The 25,379-nt window shown below is 42.9% G+C and overlaps 2 protein-coding genes across 3 annotated transcripts in view; one reads left to right on the top strand and one right to left on the bottom strand.

Moving 5' to 3' along the window:
* Positions 1–6,158: 6,158 nt before the first annotated feature.
* Positions 6,159–18,449, top strand: PRSS54 (serine protease 54). Its single transcript, XM_036834081.1, is given in 6 exon segments — positions 6,159–6,197; positions 6,199–6,247; positions 8,602–8,773; positions 13,249–13,507; positions 14,105–14,236; positions 17,627–18,449. Coding segments are annotated over 6 exon segments (1,194 nt in total). The 5' UTR covers positions 6,159–6,161; the 3' UTR covers positions 18,173–18,449.
* Positions 18,450–18,536: 87 nt separating this feature from the next.
* Positions 18,537–25,379, bottom strand: part of CCDC113 (coiled-coil domain containing 113) — a 29,023-nt gene continuing 22,180 nt past the window's right edge. Inside the window, exons 8-9 of one of the 2 annotated variants that reach the window (XM_036834079.1) lie at positions 19,723–19,878; positions 18,537–18,702 (exon numbers count right to left, since the gene is read on the bottom strand). In XM_036834079.1, the coding sequence (XP_036689974.1) occupies positions 18,616–18,702; positions 19,723–19,878 (243 nt within the window). In that variant the 3' untranslated portion in view covers positions 18,537–18,615. The remainder of the gene's footprint in view (positions 18,703–19,722; positions 19,879–25,379) is intronic. The other variant, XM_036834080.1, reaches the window with a different exon arrangement.

The following is a 25,379-nucleotide window of genomic DNA, read 5'->3' as shown; positions in this document are numbered from 1 at the left end:
CTGGAGAAACTGATAAAGAATAGACAGAGGCATGAATAAACAATATTAGGAATGAAAAAAGAATGTTAACTTTTACAACAGAGATTTTAAAAGATAGTGAGTACTATAGTCCTTATGCCAATAATTTGAAAACTAACAAAATGGAAAAGTTCCTAGAAAAACATAACTTACCAAAGCTACATCAAGATGTATAGTCCTAGGAGCACTAAAAAAATTAATCAGCTTTAAAAATTTCCCTGCAAACACCAGAACGAGGTAGTTTTCAAACGAGTTCTGCAAAATTTCAGAGAACAGACCATTTCTATCTCCCAACTAATTCCACAGGGCCTTAAAACTGATACAACAACAAGAAAGGAAAATTATAAGCCAATCTAACTCTCAAACACAGATGCCAGAAGTCCTGTATAAAACATTGGCAAATAGTAGTGTATAAAAAAAAAACATTAATCCTTGAAATTCAAGAGTGGTTTAATTTGAGAGATTCTGTACACTTTATTAACCACACTAACCAATTCAAGAAGAAAAACCATATGATTATCTTAATTGACACCAAAAAATTATTTGACAAAATTCAATCCCAGATTTTGATTAAAACAAAACAAAACCTAGAAATAAAAGGGGAGTTCCTTAACTAATTAAGTAAATCTATTTAGCAATCTATTATCATATATTATTCTAAACAAGGAAGTGTTAGAAACCTTCCCTTTGACCAAGACAAGGATGCCCGCTATTACTGATTCTATTCAACTTTGTACTGGAGGTCTTAGGCTGTAAGACAAGAAATGAAAGGCATAACAACTGTAAAGGAAGAAACAAAACTGTCATTATTTGCAGGTGATATAATTCTTTGCATGAAAAATCCGAAAGAATCTAAAGGTAAATTATTAGAAATAATGATGGTTTAGAGGGAAATGGTTAAAAAGAATAATAAAAGAAGACATCATTTAATTGCAACCAAAAAGTGTAAGACACCTAGGAATAAATTCTATCCAAAGATGTGCAAGACCTTTTTGCAGAAAATCATAAAATTGTACCTAAAAATCTTAAAGGAGATCTAATGAGATTGAGTGATACATTGTGCTCATGGATAAGAAGACTCAATATCGTAAAGATGTTATATTAGCCACAGATTGATCTATTGATGGAATGCAATTCTAATCCAAATCTTAGAAGGTGTTTTTTGTTTTCGTTTTTGCTTGTGTGTGTGGAAGTTGCCAAGTTGATTCTAAAAATACAAAAAGCCAAGAATAGTCAGGACATTCCTAAAGAAAAAGAACTAGGTGAGAGCACTTGCCTTACTAGATATAGGACTTGTACAAAGCTATATATATAGCTTTGTACAAAAATATATAATATATATTTTTTGGCCACGCCGCGAGGCTTGCAGGATCTTAGTTCCCTGACCAGCAATCGAACCCGGGTCCTCAGCAGTGAGAGCTCAGAGTCCCAACCACTGAACCGCCAGGGAATTCCCTATAATATTTCAATACTATAACACTATAATATGATATAATACTATAATAAAATTGTGTGGAATTGACACAGGGACATAGACAAAACGACTAGTGTAACAAAAGAGAGAGCTCAGAAACAGACCCAGGCACAAATGAAACGTTGATATATGTCTGAGGTCACATTGGAGACCTGTGGAGAAATAATGCTGGCACAAATGAGTATCCATGTGAGAAAAAGTGAATCTATACCATGCACAAAAAAATTCCAGACAGACTGAGGACTTACGTGTGAAGAACAAAACTCAAAAGATTTGAGAAGATGATATAGTAGAATAGATCTCTGATGTTGACCTACGGAAGGGTTTCTTAAACAAGACAAAAGAGCCCTAACTGTAAATGTTCATACATTTGACTTTATTAAAACTAAAATTGAGACCTCTGTTTATTCAAAACACCACAAAGAAATCAAAATGAAAACAAAGGCCACAACTGGTAGAAGATATTCACCATAAATACAGTGAACAATATTCAGAATGTATTAAGAATTCTTACATAGCACTAAGAACCCAACAGAAGGCAACCCAACAGAAAAAAAAGGGCAGAAGACACAAGCATTAACTTGTAGAGGCAATAAACATGTGGGAAAGTATCCTCAACATTATAATTAGGGAAGTGCAAATTAGCAATGAGATATCATTTATACCTATTGGATTGGCCAAAAATTAAGGCTGACAGCGGCAAGTGTTGGAAAGGACATGGATCGGCAGGGACCCATATACACTGCTTGTACGAGTATAAATTGGTACAACCACCCTGGAAAACAGTCTAGCACTGTCTTCTAAAAACAGGTATATCCTAACATATCATCCTCTGACCTAGCAACCCTACGTCCAGTATACACAGCCTAGAGAAACTCTTGCCCATGTACTCAATATATAGTTTAAGCATATATACACATGGATAAACTTATTATAAAACAAAGAGCAAGAGAATGAGAGAGAGGGAAAATACAAGATAATGGTAATGTCCTAGCTCTTGTGTTGTGTGGTAAGTTTGACTTAAAGAAATATATCTGTTAAATGTTCCTTTTAAATTAAATGACTTAAAATAGAAGGTTTTCATTAGGGAAATTTACACTGACACAGCTACATGTGGTACAAATGTTCATTATCAGTCTGTCTCAAAGATTGTTGATTGGGTAATTTGATTTTCAGGGGCCAGTGGCTAATGAAATGTGTTTCATTTTGATAAAAATTGAAAGTCTTGCATACAAGTTCTCTATTTAGGAGTTAAGGACATGGTAAACCTGATATTCTATTTTAAACCTTTCTAGGAAGATTTAAAACATTCTATGGATGATCTCTTTCGTGAAAAACTTGCAAATCCAATACAGATATCTGAAAATAAAATTTCCAAATCATGGCATGACACCATTAAAATATTTTTGTCATTTTCAAACAAGCAAAATGACCTCTTTGGTATATAAGTTATAGATTTTTTTTTCTAGAATGAGGGCATTATAATGCTTTCTTGAATTTAAAATTCCTGCTTTTTTTTTTTTTCCTAAGCAGAGAAGATATCTAAATGGCAAAAGCCTGATTCAAAGTTATGCTTTTCATAGCAGACATCATACCATGATTGGGAAGCCTTCAGTGAGCGACATTAATGAAAAATAACTCAAAAAGAAGGCAGCATGAGCTAGCAACAAAATTCCTGTTCAAGAGACCTTGTAGGATGTTCTCTTGGTATAGTAGAAAAGTCACCCCAAGCAGGTGAGCAATAACTATGACATATTTGGGTGAGTAGATATTTTGCTTAACAATTCAACAAACCAAGGATGAGTAGGAAGCAATGCTTGGAAAATGGGTGGTACATAAATGAAGAAATGCTTGATATTTTTTGTCCTGTCAATTTCACAAGAGATTTCTGAAGTGTGGTAAAGCTCTTATTGGCATGTTTAAAAAACATTTTCCAAAGCTGCAATGGGACATGAAGAAATATCTTCCAGAGGGAAAAGAAACCAAGCAGACTAGAAATCCAACCATCACTATCTCTCAGAATGAAACTTTCAACTTTCCAGAAGAAAATTTCAACTCCCCAGGTTTTGAGCATGGTGGGCAGGCCCCTGAGCACCAGAGAACAGTCATCAGTGAAAAAAATCTCTCCATGATTTTAGAGTCCACGTTCAATCTGAATACACTGAACTGAATAGCTGACGGAGCCCTGAGAACATGCTGCAATTTCAGACGTCCTTTGAGAGTTAGGATTTTCTAACTTAATGTAAATAAAGAGTAAAAATAGAAAGTGACAGGTTGAAAAACTACATATGTTTCATGCTGTCACTGTCCTGGATATGGAGCCCTTGGTGTAAGAGTGAAAATGAATTTCCTCTCAAAGATATAAAATAAAAATTTTATTATTATTAACCTTAAAGAATTAAATAATTATTTAAAACGTTGTGACGAAGTTTTTAAAAATTTACCTAAAGTTGGCAGTCTGTACTAAGTGGCCCAGAGAGGATGAAAATTTGAGGCCCACCGTCTGTAAGGTCTGCTCGGCCCCTGCAGGATTCTGATCAGGCCTTTCTTATCTTGGGTTATGCTAGATCCTTCCTGTGAGGAGACAGAGTGTTTCTGGTGGTTCGCGCATGACCTCTTTTCATGAAGAAATTTAAAGAGGAATCTGGAGAGAGTCAGGGTCTTGGGCACTAACCTCAGCATCTCCATTCTTAAAGAGCGGACTTTGACTTGGCCCCAATCACTGTTTCTACTTCCGTCCCCTATAAAGGTAGCACGTGGTCCAGGCTGAGAAATGCAGACTTGGAGATCGGTGACCCTGGAGCTGGAAGGATCTGGGTTGGAATCCTGCCCACGTTTTCCAGGTGTTCGGCTTTAGGGAAGTGACTTTCCCACCCTGAGGCACTCTGTTTCCAACTGGAAACTTGGGTAATTCCCTCCTCCTGGCACAGTGATTGTGAATCCTGAATGAGAAAATGTGAAAGCTCTTTGAGACCTGCAATGTGGAGCATACTGAAGGATCAACAGCTCCCATCTCTCCCACTGCCAAGAATCTTACTGATTCCATTCTCCCAGCAGAAGCCAAGCCCCGCTTGGTGCTGGAGGTGATAGAGGCTGGCGAGGCACACGGGATGGGAAACCGTGAGGGGAAGGAGATAGTGGCTCCTCTCTAGTCGGGCTTCGCTCTCTATCCAGCCATCCTTCACCCATCAGCCATTCATCTGTCTGTCCAATAAGTGCCATTTACGCACCTGCGCCAGCAGCCTGCAAGCCCTCTGGTTCCGTGGAGTTACATCTCACCACAACGTTCTCAACACTTTCCTAAAGTCCTGGCATTTGTGCTGAAGCCAGAGCTGTTCGTAGCGGCCAGAGTGCACATCCATCTGGCCTGGTGGTCTGGCAGGGCCCTTCTGGTAGCTCCACGTGGACCCACAAGCTGTGGGAGCTGAAGAAAACTGGGCTGAGCCTCCAGGAAACCACAGAGGGAGTGTAAGAATGTTGTCGGGGATTGGAAAAACCAAACCCACCCAAGTTGTGGGCTTCCTCCGTCCAGTCAGACAAACTCATGTAGACACAGGGCAGGTGCTGAGGAGGCAGACAGACCACGGCCACGACTGGACCGGACTCTGTGATCTAGCGAAAGGGATGCCATCTCAGCCGGACTCGGGGAGAGCCAGGCTTCCAGAATAGCCCTGCCAAGTTTAGGAAACAGGCAGGCTTTTCATCCCGGCTCCTCCCGCGTCCCCATGTCCAGACATTTGCTTGGTGACACCATGGTAACTATGATGCCACAATGGAACATTCTTCCCAAGGTGGTAGCAGGATCCCTCTGTTGAGCTCTGCGGTGTAAGGTCAGGGTGAGTTCGTTTCTCCTTTAGCAGGAGCAGTTCACGGAAGAACTCTGAGAACCATCCTGATGACAAGAAACACTTGGTGTCATGAGCAGAACATGGTGACTGAGGACGGCATGCACGGGTTCCTTGGGCTCTTGTGCATTGTCTGAGGCAAGGGTAGGCCTGGTGGTGGGGCTGGTGGAGGAGCGCGCCTGGGCTTTGAATTCCAGCTCCACCACTCGGCAGCTGTGTGACCTTGGGTGGGATTCTCAATGTCTCTGAGTATCAGTTTCTGAATCTGTAAAATGGGAATGATGATAGTGTCCACCTCACAGGGTGACTGTGTGAATGAACTGGGTGACATGCTGGGGCAGTTACTATGTAAAAGGATGAGCTGCCACCAATTAGAAGAAATTCTAGTAGAGTTTAGCAGGAGGGGCAAAATCAGGGAAGGCTTTCACGGAACACCTGCTTTTTGCTTTCAGCAGCATTTTATGGCTACAGAGTTAAGGCTAGGGTTGAATTCCACGAGTCAAAAGATGACCCTTTTCTGAGAACCGGCTCTGTGGGAAAGCCGGAGACCCTGGATTGTGGAGAAAACTGACCGGCGTGGCCACCTTCTTTCGCTGGGCTGTCTTACGCATTGCCGGCTGAATAGCGGGGCTGGGCAGCTGGTCCTTGCCTCTTTACTGCAGGGACCCAAAAAATAGGGATGTGACAGGTCTGTTTCCCATGTCCTGGAAGTTTTGTCAGTGGAAAGGAAAAGAGGCAGCGACTCTTGACGCTGCGGTGAAATCACCACCCTGGGGAGGAGAGGAAAAGCCCATGCGTTTGCTGTTCTGTGTTCACAGCTGCCCATGGTGTCTGCTGAGGCTCTCTCTGGGGATGGCAGCGATGAGAGGGACGCTCTTGGTGCTGTTCTACGTCTCCCATGCTTCTGCCAGTGAGTGTGCTTCTCTCTTCCTTCCCAACTTTAGCTGATCGTGTGACATGGCAGGGGGAATCATCCCGGAAGAGGAAATGGTCCTTAATGTGCAGAGAGGGACTCAGGGGGGGTAGGTGACTCACGGCATTTTGCTCTGGGCAGCTTGCGTTGGTGGTGGGAACCAGGAAGAGAGTGGGACGTGGGGCGTGGATGTAGGAAACTGTGGCTTCAGCAGCCTGGTGTCAGGCCTAGTCCTTGGTGAGAGTACGGTTAGGGAGACAAGCCTTAGGCTATGGAGAGGCCCCCTGCGCAGACGGGGTTGGCGTGATGCCTGCCTCCCCACTCACAGCCCTGCCCTGCTCTTCCGGGGGCACATTCCCCGCGCTCCGTCAGGTGGCGGACATCCTTCCTGAGCCGGGGTGGGGGCCCCGAGATGCGTCTTATGCACTTGGGAACCGGGCCTTCCCTGTGTTTCTACTTCAGTATTGTTCCGATGAAGCCCTTTATCCTTAAACCTTATTGTTACCTCTAAACTGACCCCCAATTGCAGGGCCCGGCCCAGGAACAGGGAGGTGCCTGAGAGGCTGCCTGGCCTCAGTTGGCAGAAGTGGCAGCTGCAGTCCCCTCCCCGACCCCCAGGTTGTCCAGGACTAAAATTCTGGCCTGGAAAGAAGAGATGGAGGGGGGCACCTGACTAAAGCAGGCTCTGCCCCACCTTCTGCCACCCCAGCTGGCTCTCTCCTGTCTTCCTGGAGTTAGATGGGGGACAGGAGAGAGCTTCCCGTGCACGCACACACACACATGCACACGCCAAGAGGACCGCCCCACCTTCCAGGCCTCCTCCGTCTCCTTGCAGCCCAAGGAGACAAAACACAGATAGGGCCTCTCTCCACTCTTAAAAAGCCTCAGGCAAGGGACCCGGGGCAAACATTTCATCTCTGAGGCAGATTTCCTCATTATATCCTGGCTGTTCAAGAGTTTTATAAGGACAAATGAATCAGCCAGCTAGAGCTTTGAAAAAGCAAAAGTCATCACAAACCTGTAGGTTCTTCGTGGGTTAGGAAGAGTTGGTTAGTGCCTCGTCCACCACAGACTACCAATGTCCTGTGAAAAAAAAAACGGAATTCTTGTCTTTGGTGACCCTGAAGCACTTGGTGGCCTTACAGACATCATCTTGCTAACAACCAGCTCTTGTCACTGTTTCAGCAAAGACTCCAAGTGTCAACTCATAGAGATGTTTGATCACATGATGCCCTAGCATGGCGAGGTCTGCTGTGGTCCTTTAATGAGTATACTGAATGTTCAGTCAACTTCAGCATCATGGTTTGGAAACTCTCTGTCATTGATGCTCACCTCAGAGGTCACCTCCTGGGGGAAGCCCTCCCAGACTTCATGTTCTGGGCAGAATCCATGCCCCCTCCTCTGTATACTCCGGGCACTGTCCCTTGTGTCACAAGTCTCTCTGAATGCTGCCACTCTCCAATGTGTCTGTCTCCCCTGTGCACTGTGACCTCCCCTGGGGCGGGGACAGGATCCTGAAATCCTTCCCTGCCAGCCCAGCCCCTAACTCAGCAGGGCTGCATGTGCGGTTGGATGAATGGCTGAAAAAGAAGCCACCAATGACCTGACTTTTTCAGCTGGTGCTACCCACCATGTGACACAAAGAACCCAGGGCCACCGATTTAGGAAAAAAGCACTGGGTACTCATGCAGTGGCTACCAGAGCAGTGGTTTACATGGGGAAAAAATGGAATTGTCCACTGGGCTTAGCATTATCAGTCATGGGGACACAACACTCCTCTTGTGACAGGCGTGTGTTACCCCACCTCTCATAAAAGGAAACTGAGGCCCAGACAGAGGAGTGGCTCTCCCCAAGTCTCAACACATAGGGGCCAACTGGACTTGGGACACTGTGTCCAGGGACTTCCTGAAACACTAGTGGTTCTCAACCCCAAGTACACATTCGAATCTACCCTGGGGAGCTTTTGGAAAACATCAATGCCCAGGCCTCATCTCCAGGGGTCCGGGAGGGGCCGGGCAGCAGGTGGATGAAAGGTTCAGTCAGCTTGAGAATCCCTATACTCCACTCTGCATAGGCGAGGATGAGAAGGGCACCCCTGGTCCACTAAGGAGGCCGGGCACGGGGACTCATTGGGACAGGGCACGTGGACTAGGGAGGGAGACCCACCAAGGGTCTTTTATGGGGAAGAAGACCCACTAGGAAAATAAACCTGGGTGGTAGAGTTAGTGGTGACCAAGACAGAGCGCCAGAAAAAGCGGGGAACCAGCAGAAGAGCGAGCGGGTCCTGGGGTCTGGTGCGGCGGCCGCAGCCCCAGGCCTCCAGCTCCTTGCCCCTGCACAACCCCCTGCAGCTTGCGGCATCCAGAAAAGCAACACTGTGGAAACTTCCGAGGAGGGTCTGGTGGAAGACGAGGAGTTCCCGTGGGTGGTGTCGCTGCAGGATGTCCAGTACACACACCTGGCCTTCGGCAGCGTCCTCAGTGAGTTCTGGATCCTCAGCATCGCATCCGCCTTGCAGAACAGGCCAGTACCCCTCCTGTGGAGTCTACGCGGCCCACCGAGGCGGAGTGGGGGGGGGGCTCTGTTTCCTGCTCAGCTTGGGGAGGCCTGGAAGGTCGATGCCCAGTGACAGGGCAACAGGGCTTTTTACCAGCGCAGCGCTTGCTGTGAGTTTGGGGCTCCTGAGGTCACCAGTCGCCAAGGTTGGCACAGTCTGTGTCTCCTCTGCTGTGAGGACTGCCAGCTGCACAACTGCAAAGTGAAACGCTTGTTTCTCCATCTTCTACAGGAAGGATATTTGTTCCCATTTTATTACAATCACAAAGGCACTAACTCTTTTTTTTTTTTTTGACACTTTTTTTTTTTTTAATTTTTTTAAACATCTTTACTGGAGAGGCACTGACTCTTGATACTAGAGGTCCCTATTGCTTATCTTGTTAAGTGAATTGATAGGAGCCCTTACGTTAACACACTTACCTCAGGCCTTAACAATGTGACTGCCACAAATACATGCAGGTAGAGAAAAGACTTGAAGGAAATACGCAAACACTTGAGGAGTGCCCATCTCTGGATGCTCAGAATGCATGTGATTTGTTTTCTTCTTTGAACTTCTCTGTATTCTCCAAATTTTTTACAATAAATGGGCATTCTCTTAAACCAGAAAAACAAAAAAAAACCTATACATGCTATTAAAGGAATAACTTTTTTTGGTAAAACATCTCACTTTCTGACCCAACGATTTCACTTTTGGGTATCAACATTAAGGAAATAATTTCAACCACTGGAAAAGTTTTATGCACAAAGTTGTTCATAGGATGATTAATTACACACAAAACACTGGAAGTGTAATGTCTGATTATCATGGATAAGTAAATTATGATATAGTTACTATTTTATAGTTTATAATACGTTATATATGATACATAGTATATAACTTCTATATATAATTACATATAGATCTATCTATTCAATATATTATATAGATATATATTATATGTGATATATACTATATATAGTATATATTATACAGTATATAATATATACTATATATAGTATACATACTATATTATATTATAATTTATAATTATAATTTATAAATATATAGTATACTATATAATTTATAGTATATATACTATTTATACATTATATATTATATATACACATATAGAGTATGGGGGGAGAGAATATAATTACTATAACTGGCCAAATACATTATAGTGTAAGCCCTTGATGAGATATTGTGCAATTGCTGAATTTTTAACATATGACTTGTATTTTTTAATTAAAAATACATGTATTTAAATGAAAATACATGTAATACTATGATGTTCACGAGGAACCAAAGGGTGTATAATGAAAATCAGCTCCTCCCCTTCCCTGCCCTTCAGTCATCATTTCCCTCCCTTGAGCCATTTCTGTCACCAGTTTCTTGGGTGTTCTTCCTGAAACACTCCATGCAGTCATGGATATCTATATACCTATAGGTCTATCTATATTGACTCTTATATCTATTGACAGAGAGAGAATTTTCTTTCTCCCCTGTATTAATCTGCTGGGGCTGCCACAATGAAATACTACAGACAGGGTGGCTTAGACAATAGAAATTTATTTCTTACCGTTCCAGAGGCCTGGAAGTCCAAGATCAAGGTGTGAGCAGGGTTGGTTTCTCCCGAGGACTCACCCCTTGGCGTGTGGGTGGCCACCTTCTCCTTGTGTTCTCCCATGGCCTTTCCTCTGTGTGCACACATTCTTGCTGTCTCTTCTTCTTATAAGGACACCAGTCCTGTTGGATTAGGGCCCCACCCTATGGACTCATTTAACCTTAATTACCTCCTTAAAGGCCGTATCTCCAAACACATTCACACTGGGGGTTAGGGCTTCACCTATGAATATGGGGGGACACAATTCAGTCCATACACCCGCCAATACAACTAGTTACACACCATATACATTATTCCACTCTTAGCTTTTTTCACTCTGTCATGAATGTTGGGTGATCCTTTCTTATCGATACATAGAAAGTTACCTCATCATATGAATCAGTTAGCTGCCCAGTATCCCATATGGATGTACCATAACTACACAGTCCTCTAATAATGGAAATTTGGGTTGTTTCCAATCTTCACTAGTAGCAAAAAATGCTGCAGTAGATATACTTGTACACACATTATTTCACATACATGGAAGTATATTGTTGCACGAATAACCTAAGAGTGGAAAAACTGGACTAAATCTTGATAGCTGTTGCCAACCAGCCCTCCAGAGAGGTTCTGTTTTCTATGTAGTGTTTTCATTACTGCTATTTTCTATCTGGTCTGCTGTTTTGGTTTTGATTTCCTCTCTGACTCTGGGTTTTATTAAAGACCATTTAAAAATATCCAGGTGATAGGGTGTTTTGTTTTGTAGTTTAACATGATTTAAGTTTGAGTTAGACTGCATGGTGATCTATTAAGGAATTTGTTGATGTTATCTTTGTGGTCTACTATGTGGTCCATATGAATATTTTCCACAGGTAAATTAAAGAGCTCATTTTCTGTCCTTGGAGTACAATTTAATATATAAAATTGGGGCAGGGAGTCTACTTGATCTATCCTAGGCTGACTGAGGTGAATTACAAACTTCTGGCTTTTCTTCCTCCTATTTCCTGGAATTTAATTCATGAACATTGTATCACTTGCTGCAGATATTTATAAATGAACTCTTCACTGTAGACTGAATTCCTTATTATCATGAAAAGCCTTTCTTTGTCTTGTTGCACGCTCTTCTGCTCTGGTGTTCAGAATGAAACTCCTGCTTTTTGTTTTTATTTTAGACTGTTCTGTTTTTATTGCTTCCTGTTTTTCTTTTCATTATATGGCTTTGTTTTGTATGTCTCTTCTGACAAATTTGGAAAGTTTGAACTTGTGTTCTCGTGGTCATCTTAGAATTATAATTTCATGGAAGACACACAAATCTTCTGTTTCTCTCTGGATAGTCCTCTCTAGATTCTACTGTGGCTGATGCCAGAATTCCTGTCTTTTCACTTCTTCCCTCATTCTTCATGACCACCCAATTTTAATAGGTTATTTATGTACTTTAATGTTTACCTTGATTCTTATATATATTTGTACACCCTTGTTATTTCATATATTAGCTATAAATAAATAATAGTTTAGACTCCCATAAAAGATGAGAAAATTGGTGTATACACTTACCTCTGCTGGTTTACACCACTATTCCAATCTATAACTTTAAAAGTTTCTCTTTTAATTTTAGACCCATATAATGAATTCCACACTTACTGACCGTCCCTTTGCTGGATTTTTTCCATTCAACACTGGAATTGGCTAAAATTTGTCTTCAAGTAGTTTCTTTTCTTTTTTTTTTTTTTTTTTGGCCACGTTGCACAGCATGCGGGATCTTAGTTCCCCGACCAGGAATCGACTGTGTGCCCCCTGCAGTGGAAGTGCAGAGTCCTAACTACTGGACTGCCAGGGAAGTCCCTCCAAGTAGTTTCTTAAAGGGCTCCCAAGAACCCTATTTCCTCGAGTTTTACATATTCAGAAATGCTGTGCTGCCCTTAAATCTGAACGACCACTTAAGTGTAGAAGTCATGGATCATGCCTGCTTCCATTTGAAGACTTAACAGGCATTCTCACCCCCACCGCACCTCGGCTTCTGGTATTAAATCTTGCTGTGGAGAAGTCTGAAGCCATTCTGATTTTTTCCTCTGTAGGTGGGAGATCACACATCCTAGTATTCCCCGGGAGAGGCCTGGTTTACACCTGTTATCCTATTGTTAGCATCTCCTTTCACTCTCAAAAGTTCCCCAGCTTAGGCAATAAATTAGAGGACAAACTTAAGATGACTTAATCTGTTTTGTGTGGATGCCCAAGGATTCCTTCTCTGTCACTGAAGTCCAGCAACTTTACTAGCCATGCTGGATCTCTCCCATTTGCCCCTCCAGACCCACTCGCTACTCTTTTCCACTCTGCTGGGTCCCAGGAGGCTGACTTGTGTGGGTTACACCAATGGGCGCTCTTGCCTTCTGGGTTCCAGCTGGGTTTGGCCAAAGGGAGCACTGGCAAGAGATGAGAGGGAGGAAGGAAGTGAGGTCAGGTATTCCCCTGACAGGTACTGCAGACTGGATGCCTCCTCCAGCCAAGGGACCCACTCCCCATAGCTCTGTCTGACCACTCCCTCCCACCAACACCCTGTTGTTGCCTCAGCAGAAAGCTGCATATGCCACCCGGAACCCAGCATACTGCACTAGTCTCTGTGATTTCCCTACATCCTGCGAGACCTTTGTAAAGAGTCCCTTTATTAAACTTTCCTCAGTTTACCTTATTTGAGTGTGTCATCTGTTTCCGGCTGGGAGCTGACAAGGGTACGTCTCAGTGTTGATCATTCTGTATTGATTTTTCCCTAGGATATGGAGTACGCTTCCACACTGTAGACACATGAGTCTTATTTCTGGAAAACTTTCTTGGCTTCTCAAGATTCCCTTGCTCTCTCTCCAGGAAGGACGCTGTTGCTATAGTTGGTATAGCTAAGATGGATGCAAAACTGATTGCTCACAAAGAATATCCAGTCAACACCATCATCATCCATGAGGACTTTGATAATAAAACAATGAAAAATAACATAGCCCTCCTGAAGACGGACACGGCGATGCAGTTCAACAACCTGGTCCGGCCCATCTGCTTCCTCGGCAGAAAGTTGCAGATGCCACCAGCCTTGCAGAACTGCTGGGTGGCAGGATGGAATCCCACATCTGCAGTTAATGCCTTCCTTCTCCTAGAGGGGGCTGTGTGTGTGCTAGCAGTGGGGGTGACTGGGATGAACCATTCTAGGGCTTAGCTCAGTAGTTCAGGTGGCCTGAGGTTCTAGAGCTGGGCTGGAACCCTCACTTGATCCGTCAAGATTCCCAGCGCTTGCCCTCTTGAGACCATTCTTACATCTGGTCCTTTTTCTTCTATTCCTACACCAAAATTGGAAGTACATGGGCAGCAGGCAGCCTGAAATGAGTGCAAGGTTACCGAGGGGCCAGGGGACATTATTTCCTGAACCAGAGCTGACAGTCCTCTTGTCTGAGCCATCCTTGTTTTCTTTTATTTTTGGGAAACAAACAAGGAAATGCATTCATTCTCTGTAGATGTGGAGGACGGGTGAACATTTTCTCTGCCTATTTTCACATTCAAGTTCAAAGCAAAGGTAGTTTTCAGTAAAAACTGAGACACAGGTTCGGATTTCTGTGAGGAAAAGGGGGTTTATCAGAACATTTCCTACTCACTCCCATCTGGATATGTGAGCTGTAGTTGCGTTGACTCGGGGGATGTCTTCTTGTGAATAATTCTCAGGCTCTCTGTTGTCCAGACAGGAAATCACATGACGATGAGTATCCTGAGGAAAATCTCCGTGAAGGACATCGACTTGTGTCCCTTAAACAAAATCGAGAAAACAGGATGTGGCAATCACATAGAGATGGAAACTGATGCCGTCTGCTTGGTAAGAACGCGCTGGAACAGAAGCTACAGGCTGAGAGTAAGCAGTGGTCACTTCATGGGGGGCCTCAGGACTCCCCCTCGCTGGATTGTGAGCTCCGTGAGGGCAGGGACTGTCACCTGGGATACATGGACGTCTCCAGGGCGAACAGCACTTGGCAGGTAGCAAGTGGTCGATAACAATCTGCCGAATGGACTAACCAGTCACCGTTTTCAGTGTGACATGACTAAGCATGGCTAAGTCACATGTTCTTTCATTAGCTAAAAGTTTGAAAGAGTGAGTCCAAACCACACCTGCAGATATACGCTGAGCACGCCTACAGCGGGCGCTCGCTGTATTCGGCTTCTTTGGAACCCAGCCTGATGCTATTGTTCATCAGTTACTGGGTTTCTTTTTCCCTGTAAGAAGCCCTGCCCTCTACCTGGATGCGGGCTGTCCAGATGTGGCTGTCCTACCGCCCCAGGAAAATGTGCAGAATTCACAAACACCTGTCCAGGCCTCCTCATATCTGTATCTGGAAAAAGTGTGGCTTACCAGGGCCACACAGTTAATAAATCTTAAAGGCGAGAACTCAGGTCTGCCAGATTTCCAGGCAGAGTTTCCCTCCTCTACTCTAAAATTGTCTAAGACACTGATCAACGACTTTTGTCGAAGTAACCTTCAGGATTCCCTGATGGGGAAATTTTTTTTTCCAGAGGATCTAGGGAAACTTTTTTAGAGAAAAGGGAAAAAATACATATGTGCGAACAATTCTTTCTCAAAGTCATTTTATTGCAAAAGCATGAGGGACTGCCTTTCATCAGGAAATAAGTTTGCCCTTTTAAAGCTGGTTCAACGTTTATCTAGTGTCTACATTGTACTGGGCTCTCTGCCAGGTGGAGGATTGTAGAAGCTTCTTAAATTACAGAATGTGTTAAAATACAGTAGAAGACGTAGCTACTTAACAAAATCCTGCCATCAGCCACTCCATCAACCTAGTGCCACACTTCATCAAACCCAGGATGCTGTCAGGTGCAGAATGCACCACTATTTTATGTAACACTGAGAAAGAAAAAACACTGCCACTGAAACTCTGGAATCCACTGACTAAAAGACACATCCCATTTCAAAGATGCTAATTTTTAAGAGCATCTTAAATTCACTGGAATATGAATTTAATATAAATGGAATATCATTTACCCTCTAAATGATCACCTCTTTAAACCATCCACAAAGGTCAGATTGGTTTTTAACTGTAGCACACCTATAGACAGTCCTTTGTTTTTTAAGAGAAATTGTGCTTGCAAAAAAAAAAAAAAGGTGCCTTGTCTACCTAGGATCCTTCCTAGGAAATGTGTTCTAGTGTCCAGAGGTCCTCAAAGCCACATTTCTCACATGTAGAATAAGCTACCCAGGTTCAGTGTCTGCCCTAACGGGTCCTCAGAAACCCAACAAAAGTAGAATCGCTCTGGACTCACCCCACCTTTTTTCCCACAACTGTTAGGGCTTTTGCTGGATGTCAAGGTTGAGGATTACGCAATGAAAGGGGGTCGCTCCCCTGGGAGATGAGGTGGGGCTGGAGCGCCTGGTACTTTTTGTCTCCATTGCTTGAGCTTCAGAAGTCTCGGCCTTACACGTCATGGGGAAGAGAAACAGCAACTTGCAAAACCACACAATAGCCAGGGATGTTGACCGCACAGTCATTTGTCAAAACTATTTGTCCTGAATGGCATTCTTTTTCTTCCTCAAGCTGTAAAAGCACAGTTAAAACAAATTGGGAGTGGGACTGGTGAACGGAGGGGAGACCACTCCATCCTTGGCCAGAGAACCTCTGTGCCCCAGGCAGACACAATGAGGTGCAGATAAGAGCCTGTTCACCAGTCCTAGGAGGACCAGCCAGAGCTCAGGGATGAAATCTCCACCCTCTGCTGTTTGGCAGCATGGGATGCAAACAGTAGAATGTGAAAAACTGAAAACATCAAGAGTTCCACACTCAAGCACCCCCTTCCATCTAATGAGAAGCACACACAGAGCGAAGTCTGGACTGTCATCCTCATGTGTGTGCAGCTGTGGGACAACCAGGGCATTATGGCAGCCTTGCAGAGCATGCCTCCCGTGGCCCTGCTTGCAGAAGTGTTCTTTGCCTCTCCCATTTGCCTGCATTTCTGTTCTGGTGTGGCCTCCTCAGAAAAAGGAGGGTTTAGTGAAAGAGGCTGCATGTGTGTAGAAACCCAAGAAAGCTCAAACACCCAGGCCTGGGAATGGGCAGGGGCTGAGGTGACCACTGTTTTGCCTCTTGAATTCTCACTGTTGGGTCTGTTCAGATTGTTTCCCATTGTCAGCTGCAAGCCCCCTCCATCCATGCCTCAGTCCACACAGTGAGAGCAAACTGTGATCACCCAGCCTGTCTCGCCTGGCAGGTCACATAGATCAAAGGTAGCTGGCCAGCCTTTGATGATAAACTCCCTCTTGGACCAAGATGGACCACAGGCTGATGCTGGGGGGCAGGTATTCCTTTAAGAGGAGGCCTGGGGGCGGGGGGTAGGGTGGAGAACAGGTAAGGTAAATTATACCTAGTAGCTATCTTGTTGCTTTTCCCACATTTCTCAGTTTTTCACATAAAAATGATGGCCTTTTCTCCACACCAGGGTAATAGCAGCTAATTGTTTACTGAGGGCAACCCGTATGTCAGGCACTGTGCCAGGAGATCTGCCGGTGTTACAGGCGCTAACCTGCTAGTGTTCCCCACATTAGCTCAGAGAATTAGCTAACCTGCTAGGGTCACATGTCCAGCCAAGGGTGCCGGGCTTCTACCCAGTCACCTGAAGGGAGATAAGGTCTGTGTGGCAGAACTCCCGAGGCCCAGAGGACTGCTCCTGAGAGTATGGGCCGGGGATGGGGGGCAGGGTACACTGGCAGGCAGCTGCCAGGTTGGAAAAGCTGTGAACCCAGCCCGGCAGCGTGTGCTTCCTGGAAGTCTGACTGACCCTAGCAGGACTGTGGGTAGGTGCAAGCAGCTTAAATGAAGGATGGAAACAAAATAGGGAAGAGAAGGAACAACGGGAGCATTCCAGGCCAGAAAGGAACAAAATAACATTTGAGGAGTGAGAAACCAAAAGAGAGGGAGGATTTATTCAAAGTACTGGAAAGGGGCAAGAAAATGAAATGGGATCCAGGAAGCTACAGGCAAACTGCAGGAGCCTACAAATAATTTGTATAATGAAAGGAAAAGTCATCTTGTTGGAATTTGTGGTGGAGGTGGCCTAGATTGGAAATATTATCCTATAACTTACCCCATTTCCAGTGAGAACCAGTGTAAAACTTTTCTAGAACAGATAGTAAATTGCACAGGGACAATATTAAAAAAGAAAACAAGTTTTTCTAAGACCTGAAGCTTTCTGTCCTTTGTCACAGGGGGACCCAGGAAACCCAATGATGTGTGAGCTGAAGGAATTGAATCTGTGGGTGCTGAGAGGAATCCTGTCTCAAGGTGGTGAGAAATGTCCTGGCCTGTTCCTGTACATCAAGGTGGAAGACTACAGCAACTGGATCACGTCCAAGACCAAGAAGACCAGCCCTCCCCTGTCTTCCTTCCACCACTGGGAAAACCCGATTCCTTTCCCCAGCCACTCATCACGTGATGTTGTGACACAGAAAAAACATGCTGGGCTGAGCCAGGTTGGACGGTCCCAAACACACTTCCAAGGACAAAAAAGGGCCACCGTGCATTCATGGTCACAAATGGCAAATGGCACTTCAGCGAGTCTAGACTTCAGGGAAAAGGGTCTGAGGGAGTCAGACAAGTCTGAGGTGGCCATCCGACCCATGTACTATGACTACTACGGTGGGGAGGTTGGGGAGGGCGGGTCTCTATCAGGCCAGAACAGGTTACATCAGCCCCAAGAAATTATCTTATTTTTCTTTGTGCTTGTTTTCTTTGGTAATGGTATCTTAGTCTAGCAGCTAACCTTCCAAACGGAAGAGAAAGCTCAGAATGCTGAGTGCCAGGCATTCACCACACTGTTTTGGTGTCTCTTTTTGAGAGTTGCACAGCTGGGCTGCCACGGACAGGCCCACAGTACAGACTGGGCTGGCTCTCCCTCCTCTGTCCCACTCCCACATGCGGGAAGGTCATTTTCATGTGTGCTTGTGAACTAAATGTGGGCTAACAAGTGTCAAACCATTAGAGTGCCCTGTGGTTCTTTCAGTGTTTATGGTTCCCGGAGCCAGGCTGTGAAAACACTCCCCAGGGGACTGATGTGGCCTGGGAGGTGACCAGCAGCCTGGCTGGAGAATTGGGGACACCAGCCAGCACAGGGAACAGTGAGAGGACCCCATGACTAGAGAGGAGCTGATTACTTTAATGGATCACTTTTTGGTCGGCAGCCGTCGCCTCCCTCTGGCTATTTCCCAGCGGGGCAAATTGCCTGCAACTGCTCATTGGTGATTTTCATTTTATTCCAAGCCTTGCGGTAGCCTTTTAAGGACATCTGCAAAAAGGAGAAAGGGGGAGGAGGGAGAAGGTCATTTGGGACAAACGGATTGTGCCTATTCTACCTGCATCGAGCCCTGTGATGGTATGGATGACCTCGTATGCGGGGCAGTGTCTGCATGCATGTGGCGGACACAGGCCACCTGGGGGCATCTGGAAGATTCTTCTAAAGAGCTTGTCTCTGTTCCATGAAGTGAGAAGTTGCAGGTTCCTTCTGTACTTCTTTGCCACTTCTTAGCCCCAGATGTGATGGGTCCAAGTATGGATCCTAATTTACTTTCCTGCTGCCAAGTGACCACTGGAAGGGCAGGTAAAAGCACTGTGGAAAATGGAGCTGGGGTCTAGATGTGAGAATGCCAAGCTTCCCAAGTGACCTGACTGGGTTTTTAAGCTACCCTAAGGATGTCTTAAGTGCTCTCAGTGTGCAACCTGGCCTGTGGCAGTCTTGGTGCTTTCCTTTTTTTTTTTTTTTTTTTTGATGCCAGCATATCATTTGCACTTTTCCTTTTTCTCCTCCATGGCTTACAAGGGGCAAGGGTGCTTCTGTGCACACTGTACCATATGAAAAGGCTACGGGGTTAGTCAACATCGAAAAGACCCATGGCAAATATGTAAATGCATGGAATCGGGTTCTGAGTGATATTAAAATCCATTACTATCTCAATTTTTAAAAACCTGGCTTCTCCGTGTATAAAATAGCTATCACTAAATTATCAATGGTGGGGGGAGGGATTCAGAAGCTTCCAGAGATCAATAAGAAAACAAGCAACTAAAAACACACCATTACTAGAGTCTCCTCCTAATAACCTGAAAAGACTGTCCCTAACAAGAAAAAGGAACTTTAAGGGAAAAAAAAAAAGCCATCCTTTATTTTGGTGTAAGAGTCGAAGCAACGGCTGAGATTTCTCACAGGTATTACGTGTCTAAAATCCTGTATTCTTACCTCAGAAAACAAAATCCTAAACAAAAATGTGAGGGGCATAAGATATCGCAGGTCTCGGGACTTCCTGTAACTCACCTCTGCAATCTCCACTTTCCTCTCCCACATCCTGATGGTCTTCTCCAGGTCCCTGTTTCGGATCTTCTCCCGGACGTACATCATCACCTGTGGCGCTCGGAACTCAGACAGCTGCTTCCGGAGCTGCTTGTTCAGAGCCATGGCCTTCGCCCGGTCCTGGGTTGGGAAGGACCAATTAAACATGGGGCTCCCTGGCAGTTCTAGCCTCCTGGGACTTACTGGCCCTGGCATCTCTCCCCAGTTTCAATGTAGTTCTAAAAATAACGTTTACATTTTCAAAGGAGTGGGTGAAATCACAAGATTCTTTTTCTTTACAGATTGTGACATTTTCGTCCAGTTTAGAAACATTAAGTACAGTCTAAAACAGTCTTTTCCCCTCCCTTCCTTCCTTTCTTCCTTCCTCCCTTCCTTCCTCTATTAAGGAATATGCTTTACTTTTGATTGCTTAGGGGCTTTTTTTGCTTTGGAAAAATTATGTATTTAAGTATACTTTGATTAGATCAATTTCAATTCATTTTCCTGTCTTTTTTTTTTTTGGCAGAATACACATAACATAAATTTTCCCATTTTAACCGTTTTTAAGTGTACAGTTCTGTGGCATTCACAGAACAATTCACATTGTTTTGCAATCTTTATCACCAGCCATCTCCAGAATTTTTTCATCTGCCCCAACTGAACCTCTGTACCCATTAAACACTAACTCCCCAAACCCCCTCCCCACAGGTCCTGGCAACTACCGTTCTATTTTCTGTCTCCATGAATGTGACTACTCTAGGTACCTCATGTAAGTGGAATCATACAATATTTGTCCTTTTGTGACTGGCTAATTTCACTTAGCATAAATGTCTTCAGGGTTCATCCATGTTGTAGCATGTCAAAATTTCTTTCATTTTTAAGGATGAATAATATTCATCCTTAAAATAATATAAATAAAATAATATATTCTATTATATGCATATACAGCTCACTTTGGTTATTCACTCATCTGTTGATGGACACTTGAGTTGCTTCTACATTTTGGCTATTGTAAATAATGCTGCTACAAACATGGGTGTACGAATACCTGTTGTTCAAGTTCATGCTTTCAATTATATTGGGTATATATCTGGAAGACAACTTGCTGGATCATATGATTATTCAATTTTTTGAGGACTCTGTCTTTTTACATTTCATTTTTAAAAATTATTATACAGTAAAATTAACTAGTCTTTTTCTTTTGAGTGGCTTTTTGAATTAGCATTGTCCTTTTAACAATTGTTTTGAAAAGGCAATACATTCAATTCAAATGGTATAAAAGTACACAGTGACAAGCTCCCAACCCACCCCTGTCCCCAGCCACACAGGTCCCCTTCCAAGAAGCATACACTATTTTTAGGTTTCATGCATCCTTCTAGAAATCTATATCCATACAAACATATATGTTTACTTTTTTGACCCAAAGAGTAGCCAATTCTATTCACTTTCATTCATCCAACTTTTTTTTCCACTCAATAAACCTTGAAGATTCTTCTGTATCAACACATAAAGAATTCACTCATTCTTTTTAACAGCTTCATAATTTTCCATTGTATGGATGTACCATACTTTAACAGGTCCCCACCAACAGTCACTTAGCTTCTCCATCTCTTGCTATTACAACAAGCAGTGCTGTGATTACAAATTTTCTGGGTATACATCATTTTGTAAAAATGCAAGTACAATATATCAGTAGGATAAGCTACTGAAGGTGAAATTGCTTATTCTAAGGCAGTGGTTCTCAACCAGAAGCTGTTTTGCCCCCAGGAGACATTTGGCAATGTCCGGAGACATTTTTGTTTGTCACAATTAGGGGAGTGCTACTGGCATAGGGTAGGTGGAGGCCAGGGACGTTGCTAAACACCCTGCAATGCACAGGACGGCTCCCACAACGAAGAGTTATCTGACCCGAAATGTCAGTAGGGTCTAGGTTGAGAAACCCTGCCCTAAGCATATGTGTATGTACGGTAAATGGTGCTAACTTGCCTTCTATTATAATGATGAAGCCAATTATACTTCTGCAGCAATGTTTGAGACTGCCTGTTTTCTCCATTCTCACGACACAATCTTACTTTTCCATCTTTGTTAATCTAACAGAGGGAAAATGGTACCTCATTATAGCTTTATTTTCCGTTCCTTATGAGTGAAAGGCAACATTTTTCATATGTTTGAGATTTTTTAGCTTTTCTTTAACTGTTTAAATCTTTGGCCCAGTTTTTTCCTATTTTTCGTTAGATTTTTCTGGTTAATTTATAAGACATTTATCTTTTAAGAAAATTAGCTCCTTGTGATATTAAATACAATATTTTTCCAGTTACTTATCTTTGGGCTTCACTTATGATGGTTTTTGCCATGCAGAAAAGTTTTTATTTTTATATAGCTGACTTCATTGATTTCATGGTTTATAGGTTTCACATTTTAAAAGTCTTCCACATTCCAAGATTACAATAAAAATGTTCCCACTATATAAGTTCAGGACTTTAATGGTTTTATTGTTAACATTTAAATCTCTGATACGCCTGGATTAATTTTGCTATTACATATAGTTCCAAATTAATTTTTTCCTAAATGGCTACCGAGTCATTGCAAATCATTTATTGAATAATCTGTTGTCTCTCATTGCAATGTCACCTTTATCATAAACTAAATGTATCAATATCAGAACTATCAGAAACTTGATCATATACATATCATATATGGTCTGTATTGGAGTTCATCATATGGCTTACATTTTTCTCTTTTATCTTCCCGTCTATTCATGGACTTGTTTTAAATACTGTAACTTCATAACATGTTTCAGTATCTAGTAAGGCTAGTCTCCTCCTTATTAAGAATTTTGTGGATATTCTTATTTATTTTTCCAAAAGAATTTTTGAGTCAGTTTATTTAAGCCTTTAAAAAAATCTCCTTGTGGGACTTCCCTGTTGGTCCAGTGGGTAGGACTCCACGCTCCCAATGCAGGAGGCCTGGGTTCAATCCCTGGTCAGGGAACTAGATCCCACGTGCATTCTGCAACTAGGTGTTTGCGTGCCGCAACTGAGAGTCCACGTGCCGCAACCAAAAAGTCTGCATGCCGCAGCTAAGAAGTCCATGTGCCATGACTAAAAAGATCCCGCATGCCATGACTGAGGATCTCGCATGCTGCAACTAAGACCCGGTGCAGCCAAAATAAGTAATAAACAAACAAATAAATATTAAAAAAAATCTCCTTGTTATTTTAACTGGAATACTGTTATTTCACAGATCAACTTAAACAGAACTAACGTTTTTTATGATGTTGAATCTTCCTAACCTAGTATTGTATTTTGATTCCTTGCTGTGACACTGGCATTACCTGGGAATTGGGTGAAAATGCAAAGCCTCAGGCCACCCATACCTATCCAATCAGAATCTGCTTTTAACAATATCCCCAGGTGACTGGTTGTCACCTTCTGGTTTGAGAAATGCTGTTTTAATTCAGTTTGAAGCAACAGAGTAAAATTATTTTTTTATCAACTTGTTTTCAGAATACAACAAAAATTTGTCAGGAAGTGTTCAGTGCATATCCATTATCGGTCTAGCATGACATACAACTGTGGGGAGACCTAAAAATGTACCTGGAACAATCAGTGGACACTCTTGTGAGAATGATGATTACAGAGTACCTAAGATAAAATATAATGAAGTAGCAAGAATTAAAGCATTAAAAAATAGGTACTAGCTACGAGGGATATGCTGAGAAGACACGGGACTGCAGTCCCTATGCAGCACCCCACTTGTAGAGCAGAGGTGAAACTACAGGAAAGACAGGCCACTGTTCCCACACCCATCTCCAGTGCAATGGTGCAGAAATTTTGCCCAAGGGGAGAGGCTGTAAAATAGAAAGCTCTGGAATGCTGCCTAAGAAGGTGAACTTTATTTGGATCAGAGTGTGGGGAGTTCATGCTAAGGACTTTGTGGAAAACAATGGAGATCTTTGGGGTGAGCAATTAAGATCAATCTGACAGTTCCATACTAGTAGCAACAAGCAAAAAGTAGATTAGCTAGATGTTTAACTTAACCAGAGAAAGAGACAATTAAGAAGAGCCTTATGGGGTTAGAGCAAGCCTCAATGACTGGCAACACTTTGCCCCTGTGACAGGGCCTGACTGTAATTAGTTCAGAATGTGGAACAATTCACGTCTCAGGGTGTTAAAGCAATAGAGCAATTAGCTAGTAATTAATAGAGGCTAACAGCTAGGTGTGATACCAATAGAGGTAGACTGGCCAGAAGTTTAGCTGGAAGATGGAGGAGTCAAAGAGAACTAAGCTGAAATCACCCTGGTTGTCAGGGAGATTGTGTCCATGATCAAGGCTGTACCCTCTGGGGAGCCACATCAGAGGCTACTAACAGCAGGAGAAATAGACTTTACTGAATTAGTCCAGCCAAATTACTACACAACAAGCAAAAACAATGACAAGACCAAGATCAGTATCTGGTGATGCTAAAGTATATTATCTAAAAAGTTCAGTTTTCAACAAAAATTATGAGATAGGAAAGAAACAAGGAAGTGTGACCCACACAGGGAAAAAAGCAGGCAACATAAACTGCCTTTCGGAGAATCCAGATGGTGGACTTAGCGAAGTCTTCAAAGCAACTGTTACAAAGATGTTCAAAAAAACTAAAGGAAACCATGTTTAAAGAATTAAAAGAATATATGATGATAGTGTCTTATCAGAGAATATCAATAAAGAGGTAGAAATTATTTAAAAAATAAAAAGAAGAACCAAATAGAAAATCTGGAGTCTTTCCAACTGGAATGAAAAATTCACTAGAGGGGATCAACAGTACATTTAAGCCAAGAGAAGAAATAATCAGTTAACTTAAGGTAAGTTGATAGAGATTATGCAATATGAAGAACACAGAGAAAAAAGAAGAAAAGTCTTGGAGAAATGTGGAACACCCCTAAGTGCACCAACACACATTAAAACTTCCCACATTTGATGAAAAACATTTACACATCCACAAACTTCAACAAACTCCAAGAGGATTAGTGCAAAGAAATCCATGACCAGATACTTCGTACCCAAAATGTTGACTGACAAGGCAAAGAGAATATATTGAAAGCAGCAAGAGAAAACAATTCATCACATACAAGGGAAGCCCAATAAGATTAATAGCTGACTTCTCATCAGAAACAAAATGGAGGCCCAAAGGCAGTGGGATGACATATTCTAAGTGCTGAAAGGAAAACAAAAACTGTCAACAAAGAATCTTACATCTAGCAAAACTATCTTTCAAAAATGCAAGAAAGCAATGAGCAAGCACACCCAGATCTTGGTTTCCAATATTAATCAAATAAAAAGACCCGGGACTCCTTGGAGAAATGGCTAATTCTAGGACTGGGGTAGGAAATATACAAGAAGAGCCTGGAGCATCTTCTAGTTCCAGAAAGGAAAGAGGTGCTCAAAACAAAACACACACACATACAACAACAACAACAACCACCCACAAAAATGGGGATATACCAAAGGAACACAGAACCTGACTGAAAGAGCTCTCAATTGCCAACTGGAGCAATGGAAGCAACAAAATAAATGTTAGATTATAAACCAAGATATAAAATTAATATTCATGAATTGATGCTGATATAAATAAATAATTTTTAAAATAAACAAATGGG

This window comes from Balaenoptera musculus, chromosome 19, assembly GCF_009873245.2.
Source record: "Balaenoptera musculus isolate JJ_BM4_2016_0621 chromosome 19, mBalMus1.pri.v3, whole genome shotgun sequence".
In the NCBI taxonomy this organism is placed as follows: Eukaryota; Metazoa; Chordata; class Mammalia; order Artiodactyla; family Balaenopteridae; genus Balaenoptera; species Balaenoptera musculus.
Note: the sequence above shows the minus strand (reverse complement) of the source record. Positions and strands in the feature narration are given on the sequence as shown.